This window comes from Erithacus rubecula, assembly GCF_903797595.1.
Source record: "Erithacus rubecula genome assembly, contig: SUPER_Z_unloc_2, whole genome shotgun sequence".
Taxonomy (NCBI): Eukaryota; Metazoa; Chordata; class Aves; order Passeriformes; family Muscicapidae; genus Erithacus; species Erithacus rubecula.
In genome coordinates this window covers 13,678,519-13,703,747 of record NW_027635860.1, presented here as the reverse complement: position 1 = coordinate 13,703,747, position 25,229 = coordinate 13,678,519, and the positions used below count along the sequence as shown (strand labels likewise).

At 40.1% G+C, this 25,229-nt stretch overlaps 1 protein-coding gene across 4 annotated transcripts in view; it reads left to right on the top strand.

Annotated features, from left to right (window-relative positions):
- Positions 1-287: 287 nt before the first annotated feature.
- The window catches only part of LOC306814850 (band 4.1-like protein 4A), a gene marked incomplete at its 3' end in the record, with an annotated part of 74,122 nt that continues 49,180 nt past the window's right edge, over positions 288-25,229 (top strand). For 2 of the 4 annotated variants that reach the window (XM_079331331.1, XM_079331330.1), the window contains exon 1: positions 289-799. In XM_079331331.1, coding sequence (XP_079187457.1) covers positions 701-799 — 99 coding nt within the window. In that variant the 5' untranslated portion in view covers positions 289-700. Of the gene's footprint in view, positions 800-25,229 lie in introns of all 4 variants that reach the window. The other 2 variants (XM_079331329.1, XM_079331332.1) reach the window with 2 other exon arrangements.

Below are 25,229 nucleotides of genomic sequence, written 5' to 3'. Positions count from 1 at the left end.
GGTGCCGCTGCCGGGCAGGTGCCGCCCGCCGCTCTGCGCCCCACGGGCGCCTCGGGGAGCCCTGCCCAGCGGCCGGCAGGAGGCGGCCGGCGCTGCCCGGCCACCGGGTCTCCGCTCCCTTCATCCCTCCGCCCCCGACGGGGAGGAGGCCAGCGCTGCCGGCGCCCCCCCGCACGGCCGCGGGCAGCCGGGGGAGGCAGCCCCGCGCCGGCCGGGCACTGTCACCGTCACCGCCCCGCTCCGCCCGCAGGCTCCGCGCCCGCAGGGACCGCGCCGGCCGAGCGGGGACCACCCCCGACCCCGCTCCCGCACACAAAGGGGAGGCGCGGAATCGTGCGCGGACGGGGCGGAGGACGAGCGGGTGGGCGGCTTGGTACCTCCCCGGGGCGGCAGCGGCGGGGGAGCCGCCGTGACAGCCGGGCGCGGGCGAGGTTTGTGCGCTGGGATCCTAAAGAAGCCGCCGGTGTTTCCCCCCGCTTTCCCGCAGAGAGAGCCCGGCAGCCCCGTCCAGGCTGCTCCCGGGATGGCGGCGGGCCGTCCCGCGGGGCCGGGCGCTGCGCCCTAGCAGCCGCCGGGCTCCATCCGCGCCGCCGGGGCGACAGCCGGGCGCGGCCCGGACCCGGCTGCGCCTCAGTCCCTCTCCGCCGCCGCCCGGGGCTCTCCTCGCCTCCCCGCCCCGTCCCCGGCCACCGCAGCAGGCATGGGCTGTTTCTGCGCGGTCCCGGAGGAATTCTACTGCGAAGTTTTGCTCCTGGACGAGTCCAAGCTGACCCTGACCACGCAGCAGCAGGGCATCAAGGTAAGGACGCCGGCGGGGCTGCGGAATGCGGTGCGGGGCTCCCGGCGGCGGCTGGCTCCCGGCTGCGCTACGGCAGCTAGGAAGGGAGCGGCGGCGGGGAAAAGGGGTTTCGGGAAGCGAGGGAATAGCGTCGTAACTTTCCTTAGGATCGCGCGTAGGACAGATGGAGCAGGGTGACGCGCGGCGGTGGGGCAGACGTGGCTCTGGTAGGCTTCACACAGAGACAGAGACTTAAAGCCAGCAGGTGCCGAGCACCCCGCGGCACCCGGGACGCTCAGCGCTGAGGCATTGTTCTGTACCTGCCACAGAAAAAAAAAAAAAAAAAAAAAAAAAGAAAAAAAAAAAAAAAAAAAAGAAAAGAAGGCGTCTGTGTGCACGGGCTGTTGCGCACCCGTGTTGAGTCACTCCTCGCTCTCGGGCTCGGGCCGCTCTCGCCCTGGGACGCGCTCTCCCGGGAAAAGGCCGAGCGCAGTGGGAAGCTCCAGCCGCATCCCCAGCCTGTGTCCCGTCCCCGGCCGGTGGGAACAGCTCCTGCGCCGCTGCAGCACGCTCGGCGCGGATGAACTCTTCAAAGCAGTCATCTGCCAAGCGCTAATGAGCCCTGACAGAGTATGTGAAAACTGAGATTTTTCTAAAGGCCCTTAACTTGGTCCTGTTTGGTTAAGCTTGATAGCAGCTCATGGCATGTCGCAGACGCTTGAAGTCCTTGTTTGAAGAGCAGGGAACATGAATTTATTAGCAATGGAAGAATGTGGTTTCAGTGTTGGATTCGGTAAAAAAAAAAAAAAAAAAAAAAAAAGAAAACACAATTTAAAAAATTTAGTCCTTCTAAAATTTATTGTTGGAAAGGGCTGACCAATTTTACCAGAGACATCCAAACGATAAAGATCTGTTTATGATTTAGCTTGAATGATTGAAGTAACTGGGAAAGGAGAACCTGAAGGCGAGTAGTGGGGAGAGGGAGTTTACATTTAACAATATATTTTCAATATATTTTCACTGTAATCAGTGGTATTACCAGTTCTATATGTATTCAGAATTGTCAAGCTTTGCTGAATCAACTGCCTGCAGATAGGCTCATAAATCCATGCTTAGTGCAGAGGAGTAAGCAAATCATGGTGAGGCTGGAATTGTACCTGTGTAGGGTCTTTGAAGTCTAAGTTTAGGCACTTCTGAAAAACCTTACCTTTCTATGTGCAGATGTGGGTGTGTATCATGCATACATATGTGCTTTTGTGCAGTAAATGTGCAGTTGCAGAAGTGTGTTAAAAGAGTAATCTACAAAGATAGTCCTATGGTTAGTCTAATGAATCTAAACTCTGAAAGTGGAGGGTTTGTGCAGTGTCTAATGATAATTAATGTCCCATGGGAAAGAAAGAGTGTAAAGATACAACTTCTGTCTAAGAATGCATGACTTGCAGTGTTGGGAATTGTCTAGCTTAACATGAGGGTGTGGTTTCCTGCCATTCTTAGTGTGATCTGAATATGATATAATGCTGAATATTTCATCCCTTCCACCTGCTCCTTCTCTGTCTTGAACCTAACCGCAGAGCAGTTGTGGAATCAGCTGGAACTGGATCAGTGTATGCATCTGTCAAGAAAAGAAGTAGTTTGCTAACGTTTTGGCATAGGTACTCACACTGCACAGTGGGAAACCTTAGGGAAGGAAGAATCTCCCTTTTTGTAGCAGCCTGTTTTCTAAGTTTTCCTTCTCTTACCTTTATTTTAAGATTAGGTTTGTACACCCCAGTGCTGTAGCTCCATGAATCTTTAAAAACCTAAAGCGAGGAGATGCAGAGCTCTCTCCTAGCCCTGTTTCCACCATGGTGCCCTCCCTTGCCTTTGTGCCTGCACGGATGTTTGTGCAGCTGTGCATGAAGAGCAGCTCCTGTCCACCTCGAGGGTAGCCACCAGTTTGCCTTTTGCTGGGTGAGCCTTCAGCTGGAGCTCAGTGCCCTGTCCGCTTCACAGCTGGAGGATGGCAGAAATGGCTTTTTCAACTAAGTCCTGGCTTCTGTCATTTTAAACTGCTCAGGGGATGTTCACATTGTTATTATTCTACAGCTTTCCAGGGATGTTATATTATGAATTCTTAGCAAAACAGAAGATAAAACTTGTCATATTCTGCCATGCTTTGCCATTTTTGGCACTTTGACCTTGAAGTACAAATGTTTTATTTTAAATCTTTTTAAATGTGCCCATGTAAATGCAAAGACTTGTATTTCTTAATTTAAAGTTTTTTTAATTGGCATTTCAGCTTGGGCATATAGATATAGTTTATGAAAGTTCATGTGTGTTTGATTTTAAAAGAAACATTTCCTTAGAACTGCAGATTCAGGGTGAGATCTCCCTTTTATTATCTTCATTTTAAATTAGGTTCAGAGCTACATGAGAAACAAGCTCTTGGTGCTCTTTCACAGATCTTGAATTGTTACAGGAGCAGGATTTTTAAATTATTATACAAACAACTTTGTTCTTTTATTTTCTCCCAAGCAGATGCATGTCTGTTGGAAATAAGAACCACAGCTCAACAGCTTTTTTGCTTGACATTAGTGGATATAATCCTACTTCCTTTGAAGGGTGGAAGGCAGTGTCCTGTAGGAGTCTGAGACAAGTTTGTTTCTTCAGGGAATTGGGTATGAAATAGATAGTTGTGTCCTGAGAAATTTGAAGATACATTGCTTAGTTTATATAGAGATTATTTGTGGCTTGTTATGCTTGGCAGCAGCTCTGCTCATCAAAAGATGACACTTTTTAATTACAATTTCGTTGATGAACATGTTTCATACTACAGTGGTCTTCAAATTGTACTTCACATTGAAACAGTGAGCAGAGGTGACAAGACTGACATTTGAGTGCAATTTGGGGTTACTTCTCTCTGTGGACTTCAAAGAGCTTGTTGGGGAAAGGAAAGGATCCATTTTCTTCTGGCTCCCAAGTGGTGAAGCTGAGACGGAAAAGGGGTCAAGTGGCTTTTTCAAGGTTATACAACAAGGAAACAACTTCCCTTTGCTATTAGGCTGATTGAAACTGACCATTCTGCCTCTGTCTGGAGGGGTTTATGGGGATCTCTTCCTCGTATTTCTTCAAACTGGTTTTTACTTCTCAAGGTTTTTTGGTTTTTTACTGTTACCAGTGCTGCATTACTATTCTTCCTTTCTGTCTTTGTGGTTTAAGGTTAGTGTACTCTATGAAAATGTGGAAGCTGGTTCTCCAGCACTGAGGCTAACAGGAGGCTGATTAAGAGTTAGATAATCAAGAAAGGCCATCAGGTGTCTCATAATCTTTAATTTTATGTTTCCTTGTAGTACATTAACAGAGATGTTCTGGAGTGTACATGCATTGAGATAATGAACTGATGGCATTTGTTAGGCCCATCAATAGGGTGGAAGAGGCTATTCACCATGTTCTGGTACAGTTTGTCCAGTCAAGGTGTACGTCTTCAGATGGCGACAGCTTTTTCTTTTAAAAGGATGTTCAATTTTCCAGTTAAGAAATGGTTTTTTGCTAAAGATATGGTAAGAATCAGCTGCCAGCTGAAAAATAGTCACTTTTCCAGGACTGCTGCTTTGTCTTCTCTTCACATAGACTAAACAAAAACTTATAGCATTTTTATGGTGCAGTACCAGTTGTAGCTCATCTGTTGATGTCTCAAGACATGTCAGTGATCTTTTGACATGATAGTTGACTGAGGGGTTGTGGGCTTTACATATTTTGGCTCTGTTAAGAACTGGGCTAATTTGCCTTGTAAATAGTGTGCCTTATTATACAAACTTGGATTTGTAGGTTAAGGAAAACCTCTGTAAGCCCTTAAAAAGAATGCTTTGAAACCCATTTGTGATCAGCTGTTTCAGAAAGAATGCTCATTGTGTAATGTGCATGTTACAGGAATCTAAGAATCCTTTTTTTTTCTCCTTGAAAATAATATTTAAGGCCGATATTTTTTTTTCCTGAAGAAGCCAAAAATATTAAGCTTTTGTATTTCATGTTTGCATCTCTTTGGTTGGAATCTAAAAAAAAAAAAAAAAAAAAAAAAATTAGTTACTTCTGCAGTGAAGAAGCTCTTTAATTTGTCTTAAGCCATCTGGTCATTGCACTTTTGAAGTACTCCTTGAAATTCCTCTCTGAGCACGGTTTTTATATTCTATTTAGATTGACATGTGTGATGGGCCAACAACAGAATTTCATTAGATGTAGTGAACAGGAAAGATACACAAAGTCTTCCTGGGAGAAGGAATGTTCTGTAATATCATTTTATTAGGTGGTACCATTTAATAGTGAACCCTTGCCTCAAGAAAAAAAAAAAATCAATAAAACCAAAACCAGCCAACCAAACAAAACAAAACCAAAACTGAAACAAACCTGAAATAGAGAGTGATTGATATTAGGAACTGTGTTAAATAACTGAATATGTAAAAAGCATGAATAGGTTCATCAGAATATGATACATACTGTTAAGATACTTATTGAATAATTGACAAAAGGATTCAGTATGATCTATGGAAGTAGGAAAGTTTTCTGTGGATTTGTAGATTATTCTGGTATGTTTCCTTTCTCCTTTCTTTTTGTCTGTGTCTGTGGGGTTTTTAGTTTGTTTGGGTTTTTTGTTTGGTTTTTATTTATTTGTTTGTTCAGTTTGGTTTTTGTTTGGGTTTTTAATTTGTTTTGTCTTTGTTTTTGTTTTGTTTGACTTTCTTGTCAGTCCCCAGTGAAGCTAAGCAGATCCATGCTTCATGTCTTTAAAATATAGTATACAGAAAATGTGGAGTGCACTTTTGCATCAAGCTATTTTAGCTCTAGGTACACCAAAGAACCAGTCTGGGAATAATAGGGATCTAATTTTTTTTTCCCGGTGAAAATGCTCAATGAATGCATTTGATAGCATGAAATGGAATCCTATGAATAGAAAGAACTTACATTGTGTTAATTATTTTAATGGAGAGTTAGCATTAAAAGTCAAATTGGTAGTCATTTGCTGTGCATATGGAATGTAATCTCTATGGAAGTGATTTCTGTTCTACATTGTACTAGGAAAGGACAGCATATTTTCATGAGAAATTCTTACAATTTTTTAGTTAACAGTTCTTCAGATATCTGAAAAATCTTTTTTAAAGATAGATTGCAATTGCTTTCCACCTATTGTAGTTCACCACCTACAGTAATTACTAAACTGTTATATCAAAGTTCAAGCATATTTAATAATATTTTTCTCTGCCCTCTTTAATAAAGACTTCCAAGGCAGATTCTTCTAGATATTCAACACATTGATTTGGAAAGAATAGTTAATAAAAAGTGAATTGATTAAAAGGACACAGTCTTGTTTCAACCTTGTAATTTATTTTCCTTATAAAGCAACAGTTTTCTGTTATGTGTACTTCTTTTGCATGGCAGCAGGAAAACTACACAGACAATATCATCAAGTTCTAAGTGTGAATAAATACTAGATCTTCCTCTTTAGTGTTGAAGACACCATACATCTAAGGATTGTCTCTAGCAAAAGCAACAAAAAAATGGTTAACAAAAAAAAAGTTATTGATTATCCTTTCCATATCAGAAAGATGCTGATGTTTCTTAAATATTTCTGTTATGGGTGTAAAATGGTTATCTGATTGAGGACCACACTGAGGACCAGATAATTTATGTGAGATTTTGCACTGAGTCCTCTAAAAATGGGCCAAAATACTGCACAATTTTAGTTTACAGAGAATGAAAGGAGAAAAAAAGCTCACAAACATTGCTATTAACTTCTCTGCAAAAATTGCTGTCACAAATTTGAAATAGAGTACAATTTCACCAGTATCTTTACAGATGTGGCCAGTGATTTTGAATACCCCACAGAATAACTGTAAAATAAATGAACACTGAGACACTTTATTTTCCCTAGGTGCACTTAACTAATTTAATGAAACCAGCATGACAACAAGAAGGAAATCCATTAATTTCTAAATGAAGTCACATCTTAGTCAACCTGAAGTTTGAGCAATGATATTGTCAGAGGTATTCCTGTGTTCATTGAGCAGTAATTTCATAATATGAACATGGCAAATGTAAGCTTTGTAAGGCTACTTTTTATTGTATGGTTTTGGATTTATGTTACTTGGATTGAGCATTTCTTATATTAAAGTATTTAGTATAGTCAAATATAATCTCTTGATATGTTATTCATTTTAGTTCATGGAAATCCTGAACTAAAATTCAGCTGCAGAATTGCAATCCTTTTCCTCAGAAAAGAAGACTGCTAAGAATTATGACATGCTATGATGAGAAATCTTGAAGAGACTGAATTGAAAAAGGGCTTCAGAAAGAGAATGTCTTTAAAAGATAATGTCACTTCGTAAGATGATATTGAACACATATGAGAAAACAAGAAATTATGTATTGGTCATGTTGCATCATTACTAATATCTGTATTTTTGGTAGAAAGATGAGAGATGACTTTTCATCTTCTTTTTTTTCCTTTTAAATTTATTTTTCTAAATGGGATTTAATTTTGCAATGATAGATCAGCTATATTACCTTCACTTTTTTCACAGCTGAGATATTTGCAAGTGAATAATCACGTTTCAGTGTCTGGGTACAATTTTGCAAACCACATTTTTAAGTGCATGTTTTAGATGCTGTTTTCTGGTCAGATCTTGTGCTTACTGCATACCAATTTAATTGCAGAGTTTAAAATGAAGGTTGTCATTTCAGTATTGATTGGACTTTTGTTCTCACTTCTTCTGTTGCATCCTGAGTTGTGGATGGTTGAGCACTGTAGGCACTAAGGTCAAAAGGACATGCTGGAGGTCAACCTGTGTTATTATTCAGAAGTGGAAAACCAATAGAAACATTGCAAAATGAGAGCTCTGCTCCTTCGGTTTTGCTGCAGAATGAAGAGGTGAGCCTGCCTGTTTTGCCACGTGGGAATGTGCTTTATCTGCTCTACTTGTGACCACAAATATTGATTTCTTTAAAGGGACAAGATCTTTTGTGAATGGTAATTCCAGCAGTATTTTTCCAGAGTCAGGAAAAAGACATCTCAGAACTTCCTTTGAATTGATATACAAATTGTCTTTATTGAACGTAACAACCAAAATTTAAAATACCTGCATATGCATACTTGATCATTCTGGATGGAAATCCCTGTTGGGCTGAATGTACCATTAACCTATGGTACTAGGGTAGTTATGTTATAGTTTGCTTGTTAGAAGTCTCAAAGGTCTGTAAAGATTCTTTTTTAAGAAGCCTTCCTTTCTTCTTGCCCCTTGTGATTTCTTTTTAATTCTGTCTTGGTGGAGGGACGTGCATGCAAATGGCAAACTCTCACTCCTATCAGGGGTTCACATTAGTTATGCTTAGTAAGAGGAATCCTTTATATTCAGTGAAATCCAACTGCTCCCGCTTACATTTAAAATAAATAATGAAGTTGTTGCAGTAATGGGTACTTAGTAATGTGAAGGCAAAGTAGATCAATTTGTATGGGCGATGTGCTTATTTATTTGTCAATACTTACATTTTAAACTCCGCAGGGTTATAACTGGCAGTCCATGAAGCAGAGAAGACAATCTATCTTCCTGTAGTTCTTGAAGTTTTGGGTATGTGGGTAAAATCTATTCGTGGTAGAGTGAGCCAGCTTCATAATAGATGGCTCAGCACTTTAATGCTTTTCCTGTGTTCTCAGGAAAATGAAAACTGAATGCACTGAAGAATAAATTCTCTTGTCTGTGGGAGAGGCAGAATGCCTTTCAGAAATGGAAAGGAAGGATCTTCAGTATCTCAATTCCATGAAAAGAGTTCAGAAGGCAGAAAATGGCAGTGTCCCTATATAATTAGTGGTAAAATTTGGCATGACTACTAATGTAGGCAGGCACATGATTTAACACTTTGCAAAACTAAAGGCACTTGATCATCTTGTAGAATTGAACCAGAAGAAAGTTCATCCAGACAAAACCCACTAGATCTGGTTTTTGTTTTCCACATACTATATATTTCACAGAAAGTTCTCATTTATGTCTGAGAAGAGATTATTTGTACTTATTTGTACTTATAGGTTATTTGTTATTTGTTTTGGAAAATATTTTCTATCTGTAGTAATACCCATTTGTGTATTATATTGAATATCTAATTTACTTTTATTTTATTATTAATCTTTTAAATACATTAGATATGGGTAAAAAATACAGTTCTAATTTTGGTTCATCAGTTTTCTTCAGATTCTCAGTGTCACAATGTAAAAGAATTACCACAAACTTCTTTGCTGGATGGATGAATGGTAGCTGGAAGGAATGTAATGGGGTTTTGTTCTTTTTCCCCCATAGAATACCAGAGCAAGAATTGTCTGTATAAGAGACTGGATTGAGAGCCATAAGGGAAAGTAAATTTTCTTTTTATGCTGTTTGTGAGTACCACAGGAAACTGGTGGAACTAGCAGTTCAGAATTATAAAAATGAGGAAGAATGCATAGGAGACTAATGAGGAGTGAGTTCACAACGACTGGAGACTTGAAGCAAACAATTTGATACCCCTTGTGAGCAGAGGTAATCCTACAATGCTGGCGTGACAGGAAACACGGAAGCAGATTTTCCACCTCTCTCTCAGGGATGCCTGAAACTGTCTGCAAAACTTGCTGTTTTGAGGTGGGTTTTGCTTTACCTGTTTGGTCAGCAGCAGATACAGAAGAGTGCTGCAGTAGGCCCTCTGCTCTGATTCTGTGTTGGTGGAGTTTGCTATGGTGTAGAAGGCGGCTGTAATTTATTAAGTGATGTAATCTCATCACAGCCCTCGAAGGGAAAGGAAGTCGCGTGTCAGAACCAAGTGGTACTGGAAGGTCATGTCTGCCAGAACTTCTTCAGTATTTGTTCCCACTGAGGAACCATCAGATCCTCGTTCCCTGTGGTTCCTGGGGCTTTGGCAAGTGAGAGGGAGTGCAAGGGGCTTGTTGCAGCCTGACACTTCCACGCTGTGTCACACAGAGTCTGGACCTTGCCCACAGGGGTCCTTTCAAGTGTGCTTCAGGCTGACAGGCAATCTTTTGTCTGTGTGGTTGGTTTATTTATTTAACATGCCAGAACAGAATAAAGCTGAGTGTCAGACTCTCATAATTCTGATTGTCATGCCATGACTGTAAGGGGTGGGTGATATGTATCAGGTGCCTCAGAGGGAACCAGGCAGCAAATATCCTGAAAGCTGTGCCTGGATCTCCCTTCAGAGCAAATTAGAACAGCTCAGGAGGGGGCATGGGAGAGACGTAGCTTAAGTTTAGCAGTGGTGATCCAGAGAAAAAGTTCCTGGGAACTTGAAGGAGATGGACTTCCTGGCAAATGAAGGAAAGATGCAAGTGGACAGAATAGTTGTACTTGCTAACAAACTCTTTTGTATTGCAATTTGCTTTGTGAAAGAAGGGGAGAAAGCCATGAGACTTTGTAGAGGATCCTGTGAATGAGGTGTGTGAATATCCTGACTTGCTCTCAGCCATTTAGGTTTAATTGCCATTGGCTACTTTTGGTAAGGGAGAAGGCACTGGACTTAAATTTATTTTTTTTTAAAGTAATATTTTCAGGATAGAATAAAGTCATTATGTTAAAAAGATCAAATATTTTCCCACTGTTTTGAAGTGATATCAGATTCTTCAGCCATATTCTTCCCTCTATTATTTTTTACTCTCTAAAAGTCCCATATTTTCTTTTTTTTGTGCAATATGTAAGTTGACTGAACTCTTCAGTTCTCTTTTCAGTGTGTGCGTTCTTCTGGAATGTAGAAAATTCTAAAGCTGTGGGAAATTAAAGCTTCTGATATCCTCCAAAGAGTGTCTACCACATTTATTCTAGGTTATTTTGAGAAGTTTTTTGTTCTTCTTGGCAAATGCATTTCTGTTGACAAATTATAATGCCTTTTAAATCGCCTCTGATTGAACCATCCTTCTCCAAAAATGAGGATTATTCTGGAGCTGTCTCAATGCTCCAGGTTGGATGAGATTTACTAGGAAAATGCTCTTGAGGTTCCTTTATCTGTGTTCTCAGCATCTTAAAGCAGCTCCTGCAAGGGCCAGTTCTCTTTCGTGGGCAACAACCATTTAGTAATAATGTTTCTTTTCTTTTCCTGTGAAAGCAATAGCGAGTTACCACAGTCTTTCCTGGATTGGAGAATACTTGAAATTGTGTTTCAATTGGTTTCAATTCCAATGTTGATGAGGTGTTTTGGAGTGCTTTGGCACCAACTTCAGCAGAAGCCAAACTGGACCAAATTTTCTGTGAGCAGGTTCAATTAATAAATGAAATTTGCTGGAAAGAAAAAAATGTTATTTCTTGGTGAAGGTGACAGATTTTGTAAAATAAAAATACAAATTTTCTACCTTTTAAACAGAAATAAAATAATTTTCTGGCCTTTCATCAGTATTTTGATCTTGAGTCTGACTGTTTAGAGCATGAAAACCATGTTTGTTGTTTTCATGGCTGAATCTTTATTCTTTTAGTTCTTTTTTTCCTACTTTCCTGGAAGCAAATCTTCTACAGAAACAGATTTCATTAACTGTCTTCTGAAATCTTTGTTTGAAGGAAAACTGCAGTGCAAACCATGTTTGTTTATGATGTCTACTGCTTTATGAACAAGTGAACTGAAGTCAGAACAGATGACCAGAAAAAATAGTCGGTTTAGTTTTGGCATTATGTGTGGCTGTACAGAAATTGGAGGAGTCTTGGTGAAATGAAGATGTTTGGAAGAGGGATCTAAAAAATGTCAAAACCAAGAAAGTACTAAGTACTGTTGTTGTTGTTTTAAACCTTTCTTTGTAGTGGTTGCAGTTTTGTGAAAGCTAAAAATTTTTCCTGTGGCATGGAGAGGCTCCAGAAGTCCTGCAGGAAAGCTTAACTCCAGTTTGATGTACTTTCTTGAGAGGGAGGTTTGGTTGGAGGGAGTTAAGCAGCTTCCACTGAGTTGGCTGAAAAGAAATCAAATCCAGTTTTTTGTTATAGATACATTTTCTTTTTTCCTGTTGCTTAGTCGAAGATCTTATCTGAGTCTGTTGCTTATCTGAGATCTTGAAACTTCTAATTCTCTGAATATTTATTTATTTATGCTAAGATTTGGTTTTGTTTTTGAGTTTTAGAAAAAACAGGGTTCAAGATTTACAATAGGGCAGAATGCAGAAATATTTCTGCTGCTCTGTGCACATGTAGTGTGCACACATGTAGTGTGCATATGTAGTGTGCTTGTAGAACCCTCTCTTCAAGTATATTAACTCACAACTTTTCATAAACAAGTAGTGCCCCAAAGAAACTTCAAAATTGAAAGGATAAGTGATTTTTTTTCTTCAATATTAGTAAATCCTACCATAGGTCTTACCTTGAAGAGAATTCAAACCAGAATGATTTTTTTATGCCTGCTATACTAAGGTATAAGCATTCACTTGAAAAGTTACAAAAGTACAAGTCAGTGTTCATTACAGTGTTCACCTCTCTTTGAAAGTTATATAAATGTGTGCTCTGCCCATCTCCATGCCCATCCTGAGGTAATTATACTGTGTTTGTATCTAATCCATCACTGGATTCATGCAACTCTATTGAAAGAGGCAGAGTTTCTTTGCCTACACTGAATTAAAGGTTCCTCATCTTAATATGCATTTTTTCCTACATAATCTAACCACATAAAGCAGATGGACTTGGTATTATTAACTATAAGATGAAAAGTGTCTAACAGGATGCTGCTTATTATCTTGTTTTTCAACCTTGCTGTGATTCGTATTCCTTTTCTTGCATACAGAAGGAATATGGGGTAAGAAAAATACTTGAACTGAAGAAATTGCAGTGTAATTGAATTTTGAACATTGATTTCTGAGTGTACAGAAAATGAAGTGAAATAATGTACTCAAGTAGCAAATTGCAGGAGGTAGGAGAGTGTACAGTGCCTTTAAGAAGCAGGTGTTTGCTGTGGATTTCACTGTGCATACAAATTGCTCGCATTTTTAAGTTGGTTGGGAACAGTTACAGGGGAACAGGAAACCTGACTGGCCTAATACAGGCTTTTTCTATTCAGTACAGCCTTGAAAGAAGAGGGGGAAATATAATAATGCAGGGAAAAGCTGGGTTTTGTTTGCACTTTAAAGTGTGAATCAGGAGGGGGGAACCAGAAATATGATTTAAAGGAAATTGCAGCAGTGGTTGTTGTAAGTATACACAAAGGGAGCCTTGCACCATTTTCAGTCTGGAAGGAGAAGCTCAGCATTTAATTAAACAATGCCTCTGAATCAATTAGTTTATACACCAGCATTCTTAGTACACATAGTTTTGGGTTATTTTTCAAGTGCACAGCTGTTTCCTCCTGCATAATGTCTGGGAGGGATGTGCACTGTGGTTCCAGGAGCAGAGTGGAAGAAGGTTTCTAGGCCCGAAAATTTTAGGCATCCCTAACTCAAAGCTGCAAAGGTAGCTCATCTGACAAAGGCCAAACAGGTAATTTCACAGTGAGTATTGACATTATCAAAATCTACCCAAAATCTATTAAGCCCCTTTGATCACTCCATCACCCCTGTCACACTTTCGGTTGAGCCCCCAAACCCTGAGACTTTCTCTGCATGCAGAAATGCTCTTTGACTAACTGGATCTGCTTTCATGGGGAAAGCAAAACATGATTCAGTCTGTTTGAGTGTGCATTATGATAGTGCTCATATAGTGTGTGGGTTACTCACTTGTGGGCAAAGGAATATGTTGGAGGAGGTTAAAACACCTTGAAACATATTTATATATATAATTATGCTAAAAATTAGCAGAAACAGTATTTTGGTTAAATAACAAACTTATTGAATCATGTCACAACAGATGATTGTTGTGATTCTTTTTTCCTTTATCTACTCCTTTAGATAGAAGACTGGATTTGCTTAAAAGGACATGTTATTTTAAACAAGGATTTGTTCTGGTTTTCAGCTCTTTTTTCAGGGGCGAATTGTATCCTCTGATGACACTTGTTTAAACCAAAATAAGTCAGTTACTGGAGTGTAGTCATCTCACACATTCTGTTACAAGAGGAGGAAAGAATACTCTCCTGTGCTGAATAATCTCAAATTTCATTTACACAATAATATATCTATGCAAATAAAGTGTAGATCAAACAGAAAAAAAATTATGCCTAATAAAACAAAGAAATTGGAAGGATCTAACCTTAGTGAGGAAGAGCCTGTAAGTTTCAGTTGGAATTATCATGTGCTACATAGTCATAGGCAGAATTGCAATTGTGCACAGAGGACACAGGTGTTGGAACTCATTTTCAGAACTGTTCAGGTGCTTGCATAAGAGTCTTTCAAAAGTCTTTTCTAAAGAATGTAGTTGGGCACTCAGGTGACTCTGAAAACCTCTCAGGTCTGAATTACCGGCTACAGAGTAAATATCAGGATAACTGTATCACTTACATCCTGGTACGGGGTGTATGAGAACTTGACCCAGGAGCTGAGACTGGGAAGCATCTCAGCCTTATGAGCTGGCATTTTCTTACTCAGTGCTAGAAACAGAAGATAGCGAATTTTATGCAGTTGTACCTGTGGAATCAACAGTTTTAAGGAACAGCTGCTGCTGAGACAAAGAAATGTTTGCCTCATAGCAATTCTTCACACAGGAAGATACCATAACTGCATTTCAAAAAGAAGGTTTAGCTGTCATAGTCATTTAGGTGATGACATTGACCTGAAAGTTCTGTGGTTCAGGTCAGTGTGTTACTTTATCTTAAATTCAGTTTTCCAGAGGGACAACAGTTTCTAAATATTTTACTTGCGTATAGTATTTGCAGGCCCTGCTGATCTGGACATGTGATTAAGCTGGTCAGTGTTCAGTCTGGTAGCTGTCCATATGCATGAATAGCAAATATTTAGTAATTCAATTTATTTTAGATTTCAGTAAGAGGATTTAGTTGCATTACCTTTATTTGCTGTTGCCTAGGAGCCTTCACTCGTTGTAGTGGTGATGGTTCAGGTTTTGTATCTTGAAGGGCTCTGATTTCTTTGGGAGGTTCAAATCTGCAATGCTTCAGTCTGATTCTTATAGTAGATTTCACTTTGGTGTTTTTGTCAATGAAAAGTCTTGAATTTATTTCTTGCTTTCATTTGAAGTAAACTTTCTGTTGTCATGGTTGCAGAGAGGAACGCAAAAGCATGAACCCTGCTGACTCCTAAAACCAGTAAGCCTGCATATTTCTGTGAGGAAGCTTGGAATTAAAGCAAATGCTATGATTTTTTTTCACCTTGAAGGTGAAGTCATTATTTCTCAAGGGCCAGGATTGCTTCTTTAGAACAGCAAGGACAGGAGGGAATTAGATGAGTAGGACATTCAGTCAGTGTATAGTAAATTATGCTGCATGAGGGCATGGTCACAATGATGTGGCTCATCCTTTACAGGTTCTTTTAGTGTGATCTGTTTTTGAAAACCCGAACTAAAGTAGCCCAGGAGCTCAGCTGCAGTCCTTTGTTACTCTTGTAGTAGAAAGCTTTCCCTGACATCTCACCAGGGTCACGTTTGTTTTCAGTTAATCTACTTTCATGTTTTCTTGACTTTGGTGGGTCTGTGCACAGATCATTTACATTTGATCCTTAGCCTTTTTTCTCATGCTTTTTAAAAGAATGTTAGGAGACTTGATGCTAGGAAATGCTGGAAGCTTTGACTTAGAGCAGAGGCAGACACCCAGGCAATTGTCTAACAGCCAGGATGGGGGAGGTTACCTGAATATGGCATTAAGTGCAGACCTCTTCCACCACCATCTGTCCTACTCACGTACCTAAGGAAAATATCAGGATTTGGGTTTGTTTTACCTTAGCTGTTTGTCTCCCCCTCAGTGTTTCTGAGTACCCCTAGGAACCTTCATCTTTGTTCCTGCAGTATGTCCTCACTGTTTTGCAGTTTCCTCTTGTCTTTCTTGAATAGGTTCTGTTATTTCCTTGCTAGTAATGTTGGTCTGCTGGTCAAAGGCTTGAGAAGGCATGTAAATGAGCAGAGTGCAGTTCTTGTTTCTACCAGGCCTTGGAAGAATATGGGCTTCAAATCTCTACACGTAAAAAAGTAGGAATGGGGAAATGGATTTTTGTTTAGTTTCTTTTATTATTTTGACTTTATGGTTTGGGAATCAGGGATTAGTAATTGAATTTTTTTACATTTCATACCACAGGAACTACAGTATTTTAGCATTCCTTTTTGTGTCTCATCTCTAAATCATGGTGACAGTAATGAAGCAGGAGGGACAAGTGACATGAGGGGAAATAAGCACTGCAGTGTGAAACATATATTTTAATTAAAATTGATCTTATCAGGTCCTTCTACCAGATACAAATTTTTATACAATCCTTTGTTAGAAGATCTGAGGGGACCCTGAAGACTGGAAATGTGTTGAAGCAAAAATCTGGGATTTTATTTAAACTAAAGGAAAAAGAGTTGACTTAAAACAAACCCACAAAACAGGAGCACAGCAAAAAACGTATGCAAACAAACCTCACCCACCAGCTCTGCCAACTTCCTGGCCCCTCTCCCCTTGAAAAAAGTGCCTAGAGTTGAAGACAGATTTGTTTTTGCAGAATTAATTTGGAAATTTAAGTTTGCTGGTTTATGCACCCGACATTTATAAATTCGACTACATTGTTGCATCCAGTGTCCCTTCCCATTTTTAAATGTTTATGCATTCACTTCCCAGATGTAAACCCCACGATTTTAGAAAGGTTTTAGAAAACTCATGGTTTCTAGAAGAGCCCTATGCTTCCAGGCATCTAGCAACAGGACAAGAGGACATAGCCTCAAGCTGTCCCAGGGCTGGACATCAGGAAGAATTTTGTCATGGAAATGTTCAAGCATTGGAATGGGCTGCCCAGGGACTTGGTGGAGTCAACACCTCATCACTGGAGGTGTTCAAGAAATGACTGGGCAGGGCACTAAGTGGTATGATTTAGATTGGTCAGTATTTGGACTTGATAATATTGGTGATCTTTTCCAACCTAAAAGATTCTGTGATTCCCAGAAATTCCGTGAACTCATTGCTATTGCATGCTGGTCTCAGGCTTTGACGAAGCCATTTGTAATGGCTTTTATTAGGTTACTCTGACCTTTCATATTTGAGAGGTGCTCCGGAGTCTTCGTGGTCGTGTTGTCGTTCTGTCAGTGGGGTGTTAGACTGAGACTGTAAATGCTGTTAGCAACTTTTCTTGCCAACTGCTATGCAGGCAGCAAAATCACAGAAACAGAAAAAGTCAATGGAGTCAATCTTTTCCACTGTTGCTGGGTTCAGTTTTACTGAAGCCCTGTGGAGCATTAGGGTAGCAGCTGGTGTTTGTCTCCACCTTGGCACTCAGCTTGCTGAGATTCATGGTGTCAGGAACAGCCTGTATTGAGTCACACACCTGATGCACCTTCTGGGCTGGAGGAGTGGGATAGCAGCACTGGTATTGTAGTTGAATTTTTAACTCTGGCACCTTTTCTAAAGATCCAGAAATCCTGAGTGCAATAGAAATAGGAATGATGCAGCAGAGGTGGTGGCCCTTCCCATTCATGCTTCTTCCAGCCTAGAATTGTTGGTATTTGTAAGTATGGCTTTGTAATACTCTTAACACTCAACGAAATTAAGAGGAAAAATGTCTTTGATTAAAATAGTGCTTCTGGAAGGCAATCCTGATTACATCTCTGTGTTTCTCCTCTCCTGACTTGTCCCAGCCCTGTATAAGGTAGCCTGAGGTCTACTTTTATTTCCTCCAGTTGGCAGTGCTCCCTGAGGAGCTGGGTGCCACTTGGCCATGGCTGGAACAGGGCTGGTCCCAGCCACTCCCTTTCCCTGCCCTGCCAAGGCACTGTGGGCAGGAGGGTGTGGGGAATGGATCTCTTGGATCAAAGCCCTCCAGGTGAGGAGCCCCAAGTGGGGAACTTGCTGAGACTTTCCTGTTTATGCTCTGTGCAGAGAAGGAATGAACCTGCTGACTTCCTTCAAGTACTCCCCCATCCCCAAAGTTTGAGAAGTTTGAATGCTGCAATGCAATGCCCTGTAATTTGAAAGACAGGCCCAAGGACCTCAGTGGGTGTAACGTGGATGGTGCTGGATCTGAGACAGAGACACAGTGCTCTGTGATCCATGTGACAAAAAGCACTTTATTGTTCTCAACTGCACCTTAAATACCCTTCTTAATGTTCCTCAGCAAGCACTTATGACTGGTTGAAAGTTCAGGCTGCCCAGCTCTGTGGCAATAGCTTCTGCAGCGAGGCAGACCCACTAGGTCAAATCCCTGTCTGGTTCTGAATCTGTCCTATCCCTGTTCCCTTATCTATCCCACCAGGCTGCTTCTCCCATGTATAGCTGAATCAACTGCCCAGCACCAAGCCAGCTTGTACTGGGACAAGTGGGTTTTATCCAGGACCTTCTCTAAATGCCCTCTCAGAAAAACTCTGCAGTTTGTTAGTCAGAGATGCTAATGTTTCTGTACCTTTTGCAAACATGTTAATTGGATGAGCAAAATGGGAATTTTTCAACGAAAATTTAGTTGCCTTAGTTAATTTACAAAAGATGAGTTTATTTTCAGCTGTGCTGGAAAGAGTTTTATCATCCTGTTTCACTTAACATAGTGTATATGAATAGTAAAAAAATAAATAAATACAGAACACAGTGTAACATGATAAATTGAAATCATAATTCACTCTGCCTGGTAATTTTTTATTTTCCCACTCCTCTGCATCAGAAATACTTTAATAATTATTTTTAAATCTACCTTTCTTGCCTCACCCCCTTAATATATGCCATGTTTTGGGAGTTGTTATTAAAGAAGTTTGTGCTGAAGTGAAGGAATTGGCTCCTTGTCTACAGTAGAGCTGTTGTTTCTTTAAACAAAAAGAAGAAGGCACATCCACGATTATATGCTATCACCAGCACATTTCTAGTGTTACTGGCCTGCTTCATGCATTTATTTAACTTTGTGATTTATAGCCAGGCTATTGACTTTCATCTTCGTTGATGGCAGATTTAATGCAGCCACACTTACATTAGGAATTGGGATGTCATTGCAAGAGTTTACAAATAGAAAGTGTTGCTCCAATGCATTGTACCTGTTCTAGAGCACTGTTTTTTATTATATGGAGAATTAATCTCTGCAGCCTTCTGAATAGACTTGTCATCCATCATAGAAGATGCATCCTAATATTGTTGTGGCATGATGTTGTCAGCAGCAGAAAAAAGTATGTTTTTTTTTTTTCTTTTTCCCATATTAACCTTTGACTTCACCTTTGTGTTGCAGTAGCCTGTTGTCAGCAAGGACAAGTTTCATTTTAATGTTCAGCAGATTAATTAGTTGCAAAAAAAAATTCAGTATCTCTCTGGTTTACAGAACCTGAGTGGGTTTGAGATTATAGTGAACGAGAGTGTATTAAATTGCACTAGTGTAAATCTAAAATCTAAAGTAAGTATTGATTATGAAAATGAATTTTAAGGATTTTTGAGCATCTAGATACTTTCTGTGCAAATCACCTGCATAGTTTTGTGACTATTTGGTTTTACTGAATGGTTACTGAAAAGATCAGCCTTAAATAAAATATAAAATACTGCATACAAATACAATGTAAATATGTAAATATTACATATTTACATATAAGTGTAAAATACTCTACAGTGTAAAAATGCCTTTAAAATATTTATATATTTTATATAAAAGAATTTACAGTACATAAAAACATAAATGTCTTTTTAAAATAAATAAAATATTTAAAATAAATAAAACATTTATGTTGAGATCTTTCTATGTATCTGTCTGCCTAAAAAAGTAATTGAAAGACCACAGCCAGAGATTGCTGGTTGAAAATTGCAAGTATGCTGAAGAACTGCTGAGCTGCCATTTCTAATAGTCTGCAAGAGAGTTTTGAACCTCTTGTGAAAAAGCACAAGGTGTTCAGAATTTTTGTGGGTTGGTTGCCAATGGGAAGAAATTCAAAGATGTGTTGTCCATACAATGTACAGTATCAGTCATCTTTGCTGACTGAGATGATGTAAGTTTAAAGAATTGGAATTGAATCTTTATACACATAGCTTAGTTAAATGTCACATTTTCCACCCATTTCAAAAGACTAAAGATCAACTTTTATCACTTTATCCTCTGTTGAAAAAGACCTTAACAAGGGCCTGGAAAAAATGTGTATGTGTGTACAATTTTCTCAAGATACTTGGACAATTTAAAAAACATTGTAAATGCTCTAGCAGAACTGGAATTGATGGTAAAAGTTTCAAAACTGAACACTGGTGCACAGTGGAATCTTTTTCTTTTAGAGGAGATTCTGCACACATGCTATAATGTTTGCTTCATGTCTCAATAATTTTCATCTAATTTTGTCTAAATTGGGACTAATTTGACATGTAAACACAGTATTCATACAAGAATCCATGATTTAATACATTATGTGATCATATGAACTCACATTTTTAGCCTACATTTTAAAATCCTAGAAGTAGTGCATTTTTTCAGATTTCTGGGTCTATTTTCCTGCAAACATAGATTGCCCAGAGAGGCTGTGGAATCTCCCTCCCTGGGGATATTCCAGAACCTGAGCACAATCCTGGGATGACCCTGCTTGAGCAGGGCAGCTGGACCAGATGACTCCATTGTGGTTCCTTCCAACCTCACCCCTCTGTGATTCCAGCTGTGCACTGTTAATGTTTACCTGCATTTCCAGGGGTTTCTGCCTGTGGTATGGGGCAGTAAGGTACCAGGGAAATCAGGTCAGTGGAGACAGAGTTGGTTGTCTCAGGACAATCGCAAGGAGCAGGAAATCTCCCTGGAAGCAAAGAGCTGGTATTATTTTGTCTTTCTGAAGGATGCTTGCTACTCATTGTTTGAGTAGCCAGGTGTGTTTTTGTGCATATGGTGCTGTGTTCTGAGCTGAAGTGAGGCCAGACTAGGAAAAGTTTTGGATATGACCTGAATATTCCCAAAGTTTCCACTAGTACAGTGTTTAGAAGTGGGTTTCTAGCTGTTGTCTGGACTTTGAAGTAGTTTGTGGGCTTGTGAAGAAAATAGCAGTATTACAGTTCTGCTCATGACAGGTTTTGCGGAGCATCACTGTGGAAATAATCTGTCTTGACAGGACTGTGGGGTGCCAGTCATGGTTTCATAAAGCCAGGTATGCTTCTCACAGTGCCATAAACCAACACAGAATTAGCCAATTTTTAGAAATTAATAAACAACAAATCTCAACAGCATGTCTGGGTCTGTTTCAGAGAATTTTGGAGATTATGTGTGGTTACCAGCATGTTAGTAACTTTCTGGCAGAGCAATTAAATGTTTTCATTTATCCCTACTTGGGCCAACTGAGACTGCTAAAAAGCCTCTGTTCCTAGATCTTCTCACAAATTACTCAGCCCTGTATTCTGTTTGTGAAATACTGACACATGCTATCCTTTCACCTGTTTAACAGCAGAAATCCTTTGAGTAGGCAGGGACTACAGAAGGCATGGGATTTTTGCCATCTAGATGATAAATAGTATGATGGGAATATAAAGACAATCCAGGCTGTTCTGCCTGGGAGTGTTCTGTAATTAGCCTTACAAGTAGTATCCAGGGGGAGATAAAAATTGCATTTTAAAAGCAGGTATGGATAATCCTGCACAATAAATTGATGCCTGACAGGCAATTCTCTGTGTTTTTAGCAGCACAGTTTGATTTCCTCTTGATTTTTATTTCATCCTTCCTTTCTTTTTACCTTTACCCATTTATTCTGTTTTTATGAGATGTTGTGAGTGAGTGTAGGGTTTTTTTTTGTCCTCTCTCCGTGGTTGTTTGTACAGGCTTGTTAGGCAGGCTCACCACCTCGTGCATGATCAGGTGATGGTCCTGCAGAACCAACAGCTCACAACTGGAGTCTCACAGGAGGGTGGGAGTGGGTGGGTGAGGCACAGGGGATGCACAAAGCTCATGCTCCCTAAAGGCAGATGTTTGTGCTGCCCTGTCTGTTAGAGAAGATGGAACTGGAGAGGGTGTTTGTTTCTTTCACACAGGGCAGTGTTTGCAGTGAGAGGAAGAAAGGAGCCATGCTCTCTCTCCACTTCTATCTCTTTCTGCTCTGCCTCCATTTAATGCAATTTTTGGCTGTCTCCTGTCTGACTGGAGCTCCAGGGACATCCTTCCAGTTGCTACCCACCTTCTTTCTGTTTTGCAGCAGGGAAAAAGAAGGCTTAGAGAGTTTTTGTAAAGGCTTTAAGAAAACAGACTGTAGGGTTGAAAATTTTTTATTTGTTGCTCAGCTGTGTTGAAAGCAGACCTTTACTGCTGTTTCTTTTGCTGGTTATCAGTACACAAAGCGTAATGCACAACTGCTTTTTGTACACCTAGGGATGTACTGGTCTCAGGCACGTGGCTTTGAAGCAAGAGCTCATTTTCTCTCTCAGCCTCTGGATCAGAGATATCCAGAAGAAGGGTATTCTTCATCTGAGTTCTTTCAAAATTTGGAAGCAAATTCAGAGCTGATGGCTATTGACAAAGCTGCTCCTGCTAATGAATCCAAATACTATTTGCACAGTTGGTTTCCATCCAGTTTTAAACAAAATCTGTTTTCTTTCCAGAACTTCTTCCTTCTCTTCATTTCTTCTTGAAAGGAAGAACAGAAATGCAGTTTTTAAATACCCATTATCTATTTTTGGTATAGATCACATCAGCTGTGACAAGTTGCATATGTGGCTTGCATATGGAAGTCAAAGTGTGGACATCTCAGAGTGGCTTGTGTCCAACTTAGAAAAATTACCATGAACGAGGAATTTTTGGTTTCAGGTAGTACACAGACACATAAATGTGAGTGGAATACAGACATTAAAACTTGTCAGAGAGGATTAAATCTGAGACTATCAGCTCAGAAATGGTGCCTGTTTATTTCATCTAAGTAATTCAGTAATTCTTTTCATTCCTTAAAAAGCAGCATTCGTAAGAAGAAAAGACAGTGCCGTTTTTGGCAGATTGTGCCAATTGAAGCAAAACCCACCCATCATCTGTGAAGGATTTTGTTTCTGCTTTAAGTGCTAATTTCAATGCAGCTTCAAATTTGGAACAATCATTATGTAAAACCACCCATACTTTAGCTCATTTTTACTGGCTTATGCAGTTTCACAAACCTGCAGAGACAGATATGACAGAACAGTCTGTCTGGCAAAAGCACAGCAAGAAAGCTAAGTGCTTAAAAATTAGCATTCATCTTCTTTTACAGAAAACACATTAGAATATTCCTTTATACCTGAAATGATATCATTGCTTTCTTGAGCTGCTGCTATATATTTTCTATTATTTTGCCCTTCACTTAATGAACCCCAGAGCTTCAGGATTGCTATTGACATAGCAATTGAATATTGCAGTAATTTTTCCAACTCTTTCACATTGTACCTGCTTGTTTGAGAGCACTTCTAATCCATCAGTGTTTGAATCCAGTACTACTTTATTGCTGTAAACAAAGAGACTAATGGGGGGATATGTCCTCTTGGAAATAGAGAAAGGTATCTGGTATTGAGGTGGCAGAGGGGGAAAAAGGGGCCTAGTGTACTTACCAAGTAATCATCCCTACTTTGCCTGATATTATGCAATATATCTGTAATATTGTCTTAGATTGCAGTGCAAGATGTGACCAGCAGTATTCTGTTGTAGTAATTATGTTGAGACAGACCAAACTGGTACCATCACCAGTCCCTTATCAAAAACTTTTCATGCCTTTTCTCAGGCAGCTCCACGCTGCACTCTCTGCAAGTTTCCTTCTCTCTTCTGCCTGACTGGCTAACTCCAAGCCATTCCTTACCTGGCCACCTAACCCTGCCTGTCCCTCACACAGCATCTTCTTACCTTGTCTGTCCCTTGCATGACCACATGTCCCCTCCTCCTCACAGCACAGCCAGCACACTCCATCCCACACTGCAGCAGACTCTGGGTCTCAAGCTCCAACTAACTCCAGACCAGCTAACCCACTCTGTTATAGCCCCCATCCTCACTGGGCCAGCAAGGCTGTCTCCACTCCTCAGCAATCAGTACAGCTGTAATTTATTGAGGAAAAGTCTTCTGCACTGTCCTTACAAATTGTCTTCTCACGTTCTATCACCATCTATTAAAACTGGGTGTTTTAAGAGCAGTGTTCTTTATCTCTTCCATAACTCATCCCTCAGAACTCTGAGGGAATATCCTCTGGTAATAGGTCAGGTTAAAACCAGATGGGGCAGTGTTCTTTATGTCTTCCACAACCCATCCTTCCTCCAGGAAGATCTCTTCTGTTAATGGGCCCTTGAGCCCCACTGTATGACTGATAAAATTACATCACCCCATTGGGAGATACTCCATCCAGGGGGAGGAGCCAAGCATCTCCTACCCAGATAAAATCTAAAATTTAGAACACCAAAGCAGTACTTTTCCACTAGATTTCCAAAGGAAGACCAAGTCTATCTATACCACAACTAAACCTTCAGAAGAAAACTGCATCCTTCTATACAATCATTACTTCAACTGAACCACATTTGTCACTCCAGGAGAACTGCAGCCACTATTTAATTGGACTGCTACCAACACCCTGACTGACTCTGTCAGTGTTTTGTTTTTTTGTATTACTACATTTTATTTTAATTTTCCTAGTAAAGAGCTGTTATTCTTATTCCCATATCTTTGCCTGAGAGCCCCTCAATTTCAGAATTATAATAATTCAGAGGGAGGGGGTTTATATTTTCCATTTCAAGAGAAGCTTGTGCCTTCCTTAGCAGACACCTGTCTTTCAAACCAAGACAAAGCCCAATACATGTTATATGTATCGTGTAAAATTTAGCTTAAATTTTAGCTTAATCTTTCTCATGCTAGAACCACAGAATGTTCTATAGGTTTTTCTGCTGCCTGATACAGTGAGAAAATCCAAGTGCCACCAGAGGCAATACTTTAATTTAGGGGGAGTCGAGTTTTACCAGCCAGTAGTGTCTTTTCACCCCTCTGGACAGGGGAAAAAAAAAAAAAAAATCATCTCCTCCACCAGGAGTCTGCGACTTCAGAATTGCACTGTCCTGAGCCATCCCCCTCCAACATGATAATTTGGATCCTTTGGATGCTATTCCTAAAGGAGGATTATGGAGACCTTCAGTGGCAGTGAGCCCTTCTGCTGACAGTGCTCTGAAATGGAAAGATGAACATTTGAGTCAAGTGTCCTGGCTTTGAAATATGATGTTCTTCTGATGTGTTTGGAGACAGCCACACATCTTTCACTGCAGCTGTGATTGGTCACTACAGTGAATGTTTAATTTTGGTGGTATCCTTTTAACAGTCCCAACCCAGAAATTGTTCTCTTTTCCTTAGCTGGTGATAATTCAGATATCTGCAGTACTGCCTCTCCAGACATTTGTGCTCTCTTTTTAAAACAGCAGAGATGAGAATGTAAGGTTTAAAATTAAGTGCTACTGTGTCCCCTATTAGGTTGTTTGAAGTGTTATTTTAGTTATTGCCACTTAATTCTTCCTG